This window comes from Pelobates fuscus, chromosome 1, assembly GCF_036172605.1.
Source record: "Pelobates fuscus isolate aPelFus1 chromosome 1, aPelFus1.pri, whole genome shotgun sequence".
NCBI classification, from domain to species: Eukaryota; Metazoa; Chordata; class Amphibia; order Anura; family Pelobatidae; genus Pelobates; species Pelobates fuscus.
The window spans coordinates 8164325-8176480 of record NC_086317.1 but is presented as its reverse complement, the minus strand read 5'-3'; the positions used below and the strand labels follow the sequence as shown (position 1 = coordinate 8176480).

General features: G+C 46.2%; 1 protein-coding gene across 2 annotated transcripts in view; it reads left to right on the top strand.

The window, feature by feature from the left end:
- GSK3B (glycogen synthase kinase 3 beta) overlaps window positions 1-12156 on the top strand; it is a 156238-nt gene that overhangs the window by 140059 nt on the left and 4023 nt on the right. For both annotated transcript variants that reach the window (XM_063446078.1, XM_063446072.1), the window contains exon 10: window positions 3718-3816. In XM_063446078.1, coding sequence (XP_063302148.1) covers window positions 3718-3816 — 99 coding nt within the window. The remainder of the gene's footprint in view (window positions 1-3717; window positions 3817-12156) is intronic.

Sequence of the window (12156 nt, the reverse complement as noted above, 5' to 3'; positions counted from 1 at the left end):
GTGCAGAATAGGAATAGATACAGCGTGCGCCGTGTCCAGAACAGGAATCGATACAGCGTGCACCGCGTCCAGAACAGGAATCGATACAGCGTGCGCCGCGTCCAGAATAGTAATAGATACAGCGTGCGCCGTGTCCAGAATAGGAATAGATACAGCGTGCGCCGTGTCCAGAATAGGAATAGATACAGCGTGCGCCGTGTCCAGAATAGGAATAGATACAGCGTGCGCCGTGTCCAGAATAGGAATAGATACAGCGTGCGCCGTGTCCAGAATAGGAATAGATACAGCGTGCGCCGTGTGCAGAATAGCAATAGATACAGCGTGCGCTGTGTGCAGAATAGTAATAGAGCGTGCACCGTGTGCAGAATAGGAATAGATACAGCGTGCGCCGCGTCCGGAATAGGGATAGATACAGCGTGCGCCGTGTCCGGAATAGGAATAGATACAGCGTGCGCCGCGTCCGGAATAGGAATAGATACAGCATGCGCCGTGTGCAGAATAGGAATAGATACAGCATGCGCCGTGTCCGGAATAGGAATAGATACAGCATGCGCCGTGTCCGGAATAGGAATAGATACAGCGTGCGCCGCGTCCGGAATAGGAATAGATACAGCGTGCGCCGTGTGCAGAATAGGAATAGATACAGCGTGCGCCGTGTCCGGAATAGTAATAGATACAGCGTGCGCCGTGTCCGGAATAGTAATAGATACAGCATGCGCCGTGTCCGGAATAGGAATAGATACAGCATGCGCCGTGTCCGGAACAGGAATCGATACAGCGTGCGCCGTGTCCAGAATAGGAATAGATACAGCGTGCGCCGTGTCCAGAATAGGAATAGATACAGCGTGCGCCGTGTCCGGAATAGTAATAGATACAGCGTGCGCCGTGTCCGGAATAGTAATAGATACAGCGTGCGCCGTGTCCGGAATAGTAATAGATACAGCGTGCGCCGTGTCCGGAATAGTAATAGATACAGCGTGCGCCGTGTCCGGAATAGTAATAGATACAGCGTGCGCCGTGTCCGGAATAGTAGTAGATACAGCGTGCGCCGTGTCCGGAATAGTAGTAGATACAGCGTGCGCCGTGTCCGGAATAGTAGTAGATACAGCGTGCGCCGTGTCCGGAATAGTAATAGATACAGCGTGCGCCGTGTCCGGAATAGTAATAGATACAGCGTGCGCCGTGTCCGGAATAGTAGTAGATACAGCGTGCGCCGTGTCCGGAATAGTAGTAGATACAGCGTGCGCCGTGTCCGGAATAGTAGTAGATACAGCGTGCGCCGTGTCCGGAATAGTAGTAGATACAGCGTGCGCCGTGTCCGGAATAGTAGTAGATACAGCGTGCGCCGTGTCCGGAATAGTAGTAGATACAGCGTGCGCCGTGTCCGGAATAGTAATAGATACAGCGTGCGCCGTGTCCGGAATAGTAATAGATACAGCGTGCGCCGTGTCCGGAATAGTAATAGATACAGCGTGCGCCGTGTCCGGAATAGTAATAGATACAGCGTGCGCCGTGTCCGGAATAGTAATAGATACAGCGTGCGCCGTGTCCGGAATAGTATGAACAACGTTTTGTGCCTTGTCATCCTTTGACCCCAGAATGGCGCATGTCCCAGGAAGTATTGAATGTGTTCTGTAGGATCATATTGATTGTCCAGTACCTGTAAAGTTTAGGATGTAAAAAAGGGATTTTTGGATCATGTTGACCAGCCCGAATGGCATGAATGATAAACTACAGAGTGAATCTCCTAAGATAATGTAGATAATGTCTGCACTTGCATTTGCCTGGATGAACATGCTGAATATTACATAGTTTATAGCAGGGGTAGGAAAATGTCAGACACCGTTAATTCTGGGACAGCATCATGGGAATGTTGTTCTACAACAGCTAGTTGCCTGATTTTGTTTTCTACATGTCTGGTTTAGAGTGTTTGGAATGGTAGAATTCTAAATGGCTGTAGAATGAAACAAAATTAGAGTATTTAGAATGTACTTGATGGAAATCCTAGATTCTATAGAATGTACCTGATGGAAATTGTATATTGGTTCAAGGTGGAATTCTTAGATCATAAAGAATGTAGATGATGGAATTAGCAGATTACAACGCATAGAATGTACAGGACGGAATTTGTAGATTGTGTAGAATGTACAGGATGGAATTTATAGATTGTGTAGAATGTACAGGATGGAATTTGTAGATTGTGTAGAATGTACAGGACGGAATTTATAGATTGTGTAGAATGTACAGGATGGAATTTATAGATTGTGTAGAATGTACAGGATGGAATCTGTAGATTGTGTAGAATGTACAGGATGGAATTTGTAGATTGTGTAGAATGTACAGGATGGAATTTGTAGATTGTGTAGAATGTACAGGATGGAATGCTTACGTTGTGTAGAATGTGCAGGGCGGAAGGCTTACCTTGGGTAGAATGTGCAGGGCGGAAGGCTTACCTTGGGTAGAATGTGCAGGGCGGAAGGTTTACCTTGGGTAGAATGTGCAGGGCGGAAGGCTTACCTTGGGTAGAATGTGCAGGGTGGAAGGCTTACCTTGGGTAGAATGTGCAGGGTGGAAGGCTTACCTTGGGTAGAATGTGCAGGGTGGAAGGCTTACCTTGGGTAGAATGTGCAGGGTGGAAGGCTTACCTTGGGTAGAATGTGCAGGGTGGAAGGCTTACCTTGGGTAGAATGTGCAGGGTGGAAGGCTTGCCTTGGGTAGAATGTGCAGGGTGGAAGGCTTACCTTGGGTAGAATGTGCAGGGTGGAAGGCTTGCCTTGGGTAGAATGTGCAGGGTGGAAGGCTTGCCTTGGGTAGAATGTGCAGGGTGGAAGGCTTGCCTTGGGTAGAATGTGCAGGGTGGAAGGCTTACCTTGGGTAGAATGTGCAGGGTGGAAGGCTTACCTTGGGTAGAATGTGCAGGGTGGAAGGCTTACCTTGGGTAGAATGTGCAGGGTGGAAGGCTTACCTTGGGTAGAATGTGCAGGGTGGAAGGCTTACCTTGGGTAGAATGTGCAGGGTGGAAGGCTTACCATGGGTAGAATGTGCAGGGTGGAAGGCTTACCATGGGTAGAATGTGCAGGGTGGAAGGCTTACCTTGGGTAGAATGTGCAGGGTGGAAGGCTTGCCTTGGGTAGAATGTGCAGGGTGGAAGGCTTACCTTGGGTAGAATGTGCAGGGTGGATGGCTTAGCATGGGTAGAATGTGCAGGGTGGAAGGCTTAGCATGGGTAGAATGTGCAGGGTGGAAGGCTTACCAAGGGTAGAATGTGCAGGGTGGAATCCTTCGAGAGTACATGAGAGGGAGTATTTGGGAGAGTCGCACAGTGTGTTGTCTAACCTGTTTGCTGCATATAATAAGAATTATGAGGAAAATAAAGGTTGACTGTGCAAGGTTTGCTTGCTATGTGTTATACGCTGCAGCCTATACAATTTGGTTTATATGAATTATAGAAGATCCTTGTAAACAGCATGACTGATTCTTAATTGTAAGCATTCTGCTGTGTTTTGATATTAGGAGATATCTGTATAGGTATGGAATGAAAATTCTAGGTTTTATAGAAAAAATGTGGATTTAGCTTGTGTATGTATAAAAAGATCAAGTTGCGGCCTGTTTAGGCTCAGAGTTGTCCAGGATTGGTTCCTTGCAATGGTCTTCTCTTACCGGGAGATTGATTCCTGTCACCATCTAATCAAATGTATCTTTCCCTCTCTTCTTTAGAATTATCAAGCAACCCCTCCCTATCATCTACTCTCATACCTGCCCACGCTCGAAACCAAGCCTCCGTGTCTACGCCTACAAACGCCACAGCAACGTCAGGTAAACAAATGGCACCATTTAGCACATTCTCTGCAACACGTTTTGTTTACACTACACACTGGTCACACGTCACGTGCTCTGTGCTTGAAGTAAAATATCTTGTGCTAGTGAGATGAGGATGTATAATTCTGGGCGAACTTCTGAGGATGTTGGTGTGATGGGAAGCTGTCTAATTGCAAGGGGCTACCCTCGTCTTGCTCTCTTCTTACCAAATCTTTCTCTAGCAGATATCTATGAACATCAAAACATCACAAACACTCTGCAACCACTAGCAAAAAGACCACACATCCTCAGTTACACAGTGTGATGTTTTAAGGGGTAAATAATAGGGGTCGACCAATATTGCTTTTTTAGGGCCGATGCTGATAATCTGTAATAGCCGATAATTTGTACCGATATTCTGTAAATTTACAGTTTTAAAAAAGAAACAATTTGTACAAAAATCGGCCGTTAACTGACCAGGTTTAATGTTTTTGGTTTTGTTGGGTTTTTTTTTGCAAATCTTTCTTTTATGGAGTGGTAAATGAACAAAATATAAATGCCAGTCAGATTTTTTTATTAAGAATTATGTGTTTGTGTAGTGGATGCAGTGTGTGTGTTTGTGTAGTGGATGCAGTGTGTGTGTTTGTGTAGTGGATGCAGTGTGTGTGTTTGTGTAGTGGATGCAGTGTGTGTGTGTTTGTGTAGTGGATGCAGTGTGTGTGTGTGTTTGTGTAGTGGATGCAGTGTGTGTGTGTGTTTGTGTAGTGGATGCAGTGTGTGTGTTTGTGTAGTGGATGCAGTGTGTGTGTTTGTGTAGTGGATGCAGTGCGTGTGTGTTTGTGTAGTGGATGCAGTGCGTGTGTGTTTGTGTAGTGGATGCAGTGCGTGTGTGTTTGTGTAGTGGATGCAGTGCGTGTTTGTGTAGTGGATGCAGTGTGTGTTTGTGTAGTGGATGCAGTGTGTGTTTGTGTAGTGGATGCACTGTGTGTGTGTTTGTGTAGTGGATGCACTCTGTGTGTGTGTGTTTGTGTAGTGGATGCACTCTGTGTGTGTGTGTGTTTGTGTAGTGGATGCACTCTGTGTGTGTGTGTGTGTGTTTGTGTAGTGGAAGCACTGTGTGTGTGTGTGTTTGTGTAGTGGATGCACTGTGTGTGTGTGTTTGTGTAGTGGATGCACTGTGTGTGTGTGTTTGTGTAGTGGATGCACTGTGTGTGTGTGTTTGTGTAGTGGATGCACTGTGTGTGTGTGTTTGTGTAGTGGATGCACTGTGTGTGTGTGTTTATGTAGTGGATGCACTGTGTGTGTGTGTTTATGTAGTGGATGCACTGTGTGTGTTTATGTAGTGGATGCACTGTGTGTGTGTGTAGTGGATGCACTGTGTGTGTGTGTAGTGGATGCACTGTGTGTGTGTGTTTGTGTAGTGGATGCACTGTGTGTGTGTGTTTGTGTAGTGGATGCACTGTGTGTGTAGTGGATGCACTGTGTGTGTAGTGGATGCACTGTGTGTGTGTGTGTAGTGGATGCACTGTGTGTGTGTAGTGGATGCACTGTGTGTGTGTAGTGGATGCACTGTGTGTGTGTGTAGTGGATGCACTGTGTGTGTGTGTGTAGTGGATGCACTGTGTGTGTGTAGTGGATGCACTGTGTGTGTGTGTGTGTGTGTAGTGGATGCACTGTGTGTGTGTGTAGTGGATGCACTGTGTGTGTAGTGGATGCACTGTGTGTGTGTGTGTAGTGGATGCACTGTGTGTGTGTGTAGTGGATGCACTGTGTGTGTGTGTGTGTAGTGGATGCACTGTGTGTGTGTGTGTGTAGTGGATGCACTGTGTGTGTGTGTGTGTAGTGGATGCACTGTGTGTGTGTGTGTGTAGTGGATGCACTGTGTGTGTGTGTGTGTAGTGGATGCACTGTGTGTGTGTGTGTAGTGGATGCACTGTGTGTGTGTGTGTGTAGTGGATGCACTGTGTGTGTGTGTGTGTAGTGGATGCACTGTCTGTAGTGGATGCACTGTGTGTAGTGGATGCAGTGTGTGTTTTTGTAGTGGATGCAGTGCGTGTGTGTTTGTGTAGTGGATGCAGTGCGTGTTTGTGTAGTGGATGCAGTGCGTGTGTTTGTGTAGTGGATGCAGTGCGTGTTTGTGTAGTGGATGCAGTGCGTGTTTGTGTAGTGGATGCAGTGCGTGTTTGTGTAGTGGATGCAGTGCGTGTTTGTGTAGTGGATGCAGTGTGTGTGTTTGTGTAGTGGATGCAGTGTGTGTGTTTGTGTAGTGGATGCACTGTGTGTTTGTGTAGTGGATGCACTGTGTGTTTGTGTAGTGGATGCACTGTGTGTGTGTTTGTGTAGTGGATGCACTGTGTGTGTTTGTGTAGTGGATGCACTGTGTGTGTGTGTTTGTGTAGTGGATGCACTGTGTGTGTGTGTGTGTTTGTGTAGTGGATGCACTGTGTGTGTGTTTGTGTAGTGGATGCACTGTGTGTGTGTGTTTGTGTAGTGGATGCACTGTGTGTGTGTGTTTGTGTAGTGGATGCACTGTGTGTGTTTGTGTAGTGGATGCACTGTGTGTGTTTGTGTAGTGGATGCACTGTGTGTGTGTGTTTGTGTAGTGGATGCACTGTGTGTGTGTGTTTGTGTAGTGGATGCACTGTGTGTGTGTTTGTGTAGTGGATGCACTGTGTGTGTGTGTTTGTGTAGTGGATGCACTGTGTGTGTGTGTTTGTGTAGTGGATGCACTGTGTGTGTGTGTTTGTGTAGTGGATGCACTGTGTGTGTGTGTGTGTAGTGGATGCACTGTGTGTGTGTGTGTAGTGGATGCACTGTGTGTGTGTAGTGGATGCACTGTGTGTGTGTATGTAGTGGATGCACTGTGTGTGTGTGTGTAGTGGATGCACTGTGTGTGTGTGTGTGTGTGTAGTGGATGCACTGTGTGTGTGTGTGTAGTGGATGCACTGTGTGTGTGTGTGTGTAGTGGATGCACTGTGTGTAGTGGATGCAGTGTGTGTGTTTGTGTAGTGGATGCAGTGTGTGTAGTGGATGCAGTGTGTGTAGTGGATGCAGTGCGTGTGTGTTTGTGTAGTGGATGCAGTGCGTGTGTGTTTGTGTAGTGGATGCAGTGCGTGTGTGTTTGTGTAGTGGATGCAGTGCGTGTGTGTTTGTGTAGTGGATGCACTGCGTGTGTGTTTGTGTAGTGGATGCACTGCGTGTGTGTTTGTGTAGTGGATGCACTGCGTGTGTGTTTGTGTAGTGGATGCACTGTGTGTGTGTGTTTGTGTAGTGGATGCACTGTGTTTGTGTAGTGGATGCACTGTGTTTGTGTAGTGGATGCACTGTGTGTGTGTTTATGTAGTGGATGCACTGTGTGTGTGTTTGTGTACTGGATGCACTGTGTGTGTGTGTTTGTGTAGTGGATGCACTGTGTGTGTGTGTGTTTGTGTAGTGGATGCACTGTGTGTGTGTTTATGTAGTGGATGCACTGTGTGTGTGTTTATGTAGTGGATGCACTGTGTGTGTGTAGTGGATGCACTGTGTGTGTAGTGGATGCACTGTGTGTGTGTGTGTAGTGGATGCACTGTGTGTGTGTGTGTAGTGGATGCACTGTGTGTGTGTGTGTAGTGGATGCACTGTGTGTGTGTGTGTAGTGGATGCACTGTGTGTGTGTGTGTGTGTGTGTAGTGGATGCACTGTGTGTGTGTGTGTAGTGGATGCACTGTGTGTGTGTGTGTAGTGGATGCACTGTGTGTGTGTGTGTGTAGTGGATGCAGTGTGTGTGTGTGTGTGTGTAGTGGATGCAGTGTGTGTAGTGGATGCAGTGTGTGTGTTTGTGTAGTGGATGCAGTGTGTGTAGTGGATGCAGTGTGTGTAGTGGATGCAGTGCGTGTGTGTTTGTGTAGTGGATGCAGTGTGTGTAGTGGATGCAGTGCGTGTGTGTTTGTGTAGTGGATGCAGTGCGTGTGTGTTTGTGTAGTGGATGCAGTGCGTGTGTGTTTGTGTAGTGGATGCAGTGCGTGTGTGTTTGTGTAGTGGATGCAGTGCGTGTGTGTTTGTGTAGTGGATGCACTGCGTGTGTGTTTGTGTAGTGGATGCACTGTGTGTGTGTGTGTGTTTGTGTAGTGGATGCACTGTGTTTGTGTAGTGGATGCACTGTGTTTGTGTAGTGGATGCACTGTGTGTGTGTTTGTGTAGTGGATGCACTGTGTGTGTGTTTGTGTAGTGGATGCACTGTGTGTGTGTTTGTGTACTGGATGCACTGTGTGTGTGTGTTTGTGTACTGGATGCACTGTGTGTGTGTGTTTGTGTAGTGGATGCACTGTGTGTGTGTAGTGGATGCACTGTGTGTGTGTAGTGGATGCATTGTGTGTGTGTGTGTGTGTGTGTGTGTAGTGGATGCACTGTGTGTGTGTGTGTGTGTAGTGGATGCACTGTGTGTGTGTAGTGGATGCACTGTGTGTGTGTGTAGTGGATGCACTGTGTGTGTGTGTAGTGGATGCACTGTGTGTGTGTGTGTAGTGGATGCACTGTGTGTGTGTGTGTGTAGTGGATGCACTGTGTGTAGTGGATGCAGTGCGTGTGTGTTTGTGTAGTGGATGCAGTGCGTGTTTGTGTAGTGGATGCAGTGCGTGTTTGTGTAGTGGATGCACTGTGTGTCTGTGTGTTTGTGTAGTGGATGCACTGTGTGTCTGTGTGTTTGTGTAGTGGATGCACTGTGTGTCTGTGTGTTTGTGTAGTGGATGCACTGTGTGTCTGTGTGTTTGTGTAGTGGATGCACTGTGTGTCTGTGTGTTTGTGTAGTGGATGCACTGTGTGTTTGTGTAGTGGATGCACTGTGTGTGTGTGTAGTGGATGCACTGTGTGTGTGTGTGTAGTGGATGCACTGTGTGTGTGTGTGTAGTGGATGCACTGTGTGTGTGTGTAGTGGATGCACTGTGTGTGTGTGTAGTGGATGCACTGTGTGTGTGTGTGTGTAGTGGATGCACTGTGTGTGTGTGTGTGTGTGTGTGTAGTGGATGCACTGTGTGTGTGTGTGTGTAGTGGATGCACTGTGTGTGTGTGTGTGTAGTGGATGCACTGTGTGTGTGTGTGTGTGTAGTGGATGCACTGTGTGTGTGTTTATGTAGTGGATGCACTGTGTGTGTGTAGTGGATGCACTGTGTGTGTGTGTGTGTGTAGTGGATGCACTGTGTGTGTGTGTGTGTGTGTGTGTGTGTGTAGTGGATGCACTGTGTGTGTGTGTAGTGGATGCACTGTGTGTGTGTGTTTGTGTAGTGGATGCAGTGTGTGTGTGTGTGTTTGTGTAGTGGATGCACTGTGTGTGTGTGTTTGTGTAGTGGATGCACTGTGTGTGTGTGTTTGTGTAGTGGATGCACTGTGTGTGTGTGTTTGTGTAGTGGATGCACTGTGTGTGTGTGTTTGTGTAGTGGATGCACTGTGTGTGTGTGTTTGTGTAGTGGATGCACTGTGTGTGTGTGTTTGTGTAGTGGATGCACTGTGTGTGTGTGTTTGTGTAGTGGATGCACTGTGTGTGTGTGTGTGTGTAGTGGATGCACTGTGTGTGTGTGTGTGTGTAGTGGATGCACTGTGTGTGTGTGTGTGTGTAGTGGATGCACTGTGTGTGTGTAGTGGATGCACTGTGTGTGTGTAGTGGATGCACTGTGTGTGTGTAGTGGATGCACTGTGTGTGTGTGTGTGTGTAGTGGATGCAGTGTGTGTGTGTGTGTGTGTAGTGGATGCACTGTGTGTGTGTGTGTAGTGGATGCACTGTGTGTGTGTGTGTAGTGGATGCACTGTGTGTGTGTGTGTAGTGGATGCACTGTGTGTGTGTTTGTGTAGTGGATGCACTGTGTGTGTGTGTGTTTGTGTAGTGGATGCACTGTGTGTGTGTGTGTTTGTGTAGTGGATGCACTGTGTGTGTGTGTGTTTGTGTAGTGGATGCACTGTGTGTGTGTGTGTTTGTGTAGTGGATGCACTGTGTGTGTGTAGTGGATGCACTGTGTGTGTGTAGTGGATGCACTCTGTGTGTGTGTGTCTAAATATGTGGGGTTAGGATTCTGTGTTTTTTTTTATTATTTTTTTATTTTTATTTATTTTTTTAAATCCTTTTATATAATTTTTTTAGTGGATGCACTGTGTGTGTGTGTGTAGTGGATACACTGTGTGTGTGTGTGTGTAGTGGATGCACTGTGTGTGTGTGTGTGTGTGTGTGTAGTGGATGCACTGTGTGTGTGTCTAAATATGTGGGGTAGGATTCTGTGTTTTTTTTTTTTATTATTATTATTATTTATTTTTATTTTTTTAAATCCTTTTATATAATTTTTTTTTCCATTTTATTTCCCCCAGTCTTTTTATCTGTGGCAGGGAGGGGGACATTATATTGTGCTACCAAACAGGAAAAAAGATAAGAGTCTTGGTTATATAGGGAATGCTTGGTCGTATAGGGAGAGGTATTAGCAGTAGAAAGAGGGAAGTGCTCATGCCATTGTACAGAACACTGGTGAGACCTCACTTGGAGTATTGTACACAGTACTGGAGACCGTATCTCCAGAAGGATGTTGATACCTTAGAGAGAGTTCAGAGAAGGGCTACTAAACTGGTTCATGGATTGCAGGATAAAACTTACCAGGAAAGGTTAAAGGATCTTAACATGTATAGCTTGGAGGAAAGACGAGACAGGGGGGATATGATAGAAACATTTAAATACATAAAGGGAATCAACACAGTAAAGGAGGAGACTATTTAAAAGAAGAAACACTACCACAACAAGAGGACATATTCTTAAATTAGAGGGGCAAAGGTTTAAAAATAATATCAGGAAGTATTACTTTACTGAGAGGGTAGTGGATGCATGGAATAGCCTTCCAGCTGAAGTGGTAGAGGTTAACACAGTAAAGGAGTTTAAGCATGCGTGGGATAGGCATAAGGCTATCCTAACTATAAGATAAGGCCAGGGACTAATGAAAGTATTTAGAAAATTGGGCAGACTAGATGGGCCTAATGGTTCTTATCTGCCGTCACATTCTATGTTTCAATGTCTTGCCCAACTTGAATTTGCAGTTTAGAAATTAAAGGTGTAGCACCAGGGGGTGCACTGCAAATTCAAGTTGCGCAAGACTCCTATCTTTTTTCCTGTTTGGCTATTATACACCGTAGGAACTACAGTGTGGGGATATTGCTGCACTGTGGATACTTTTTTTGTCCATATTGAAATTTGGGTAGGCAGACCGTTTGCCTCTACCTCATTTATTTACATTGTGCTACCATTGCCTTTGTGCAGGGGGTTTCACATTGTAGTGGGGGTGGCTTGGACCCAGCACATGTTTTGTTCTGTCTTCTCTCCAACTCTCGTGAGCCTGGTGTACCGCTTGAAGCGTTGCCATGGTAACCCACTATGGCGGCCGGGGGCTTGAGAGAGTTACAGAGAGGACAGAACATTGTGCGTGCTGGGTCCCGGCCGCTGTCTGCATTATCAGCAATATCTGTATCATTATAAGCCAAAACCAATATTGCGGAGAATGCGGAATATCAGCCAGACCAATAATCTGATTAGGTGAGAGTAGCCAGGATTATTTACTAGGGATTTACATTCTATGTGGTTAGAGTATAGCTGGAGAAACCAGCCGTATGGTTTACTTTAGTGGGATGGAGGAAGGACATGTCGGTCGTCATATCCTCAGTATGAAAATGGCAGATTTGTTGCTGCGTTGCATTGTGGGGCTTATCATATTGTGTGTAGGATCTAGGGTGGTCCGAGAAAGTGACGTTCCTAAGTTGGTGAAATATTTATTTCATTGGATGAATGCTTGCTGTGTGTGATATTTGGAAGGCTTTATTATTGCCATGTGTATAGCATAGCTGTGTGACACGAGGAGGTAAGGAAGGTCTGTCTGCAAAGAGCTTACAGTCTAGGAAGGATCTGGGGATTAAAAGAACGGCGTGCCAGAGGGGAGGGTTGTAGAACGGACTCCTGGAACGTTTTTAGTGTAAGATGGAGTGAAGCAGGCTGCAGAGGCTGGAGGATTGTTTATTAGCCACAAAGAGACTGGAGATCAGGGGAAGTAGTAAGACAAGGTAAGGACTCCATACAATGAGAAAACAAGCACTGCTACTGAATTGAATTAAATCTAAAATGATACCCGGTTATGATGGGGTGAATGAATGGAGTTGTTGGAATAGTGTGTGTCCCTCCGTACCTCCCTCCCTGGTTGATTTTCTTTCATTCTGTTTCCTAAAAACACCAGAAACCTTGAGAGGTAGTTTTTCCCCTAGCTGACACTGAAAGGGTTAACTGTGATACGTAGTATACTTGGTATCTGCAGTATATCTCCCCTTTTTGTAACGATGAGGGAAAACCCAGTCAATGTAACTTTC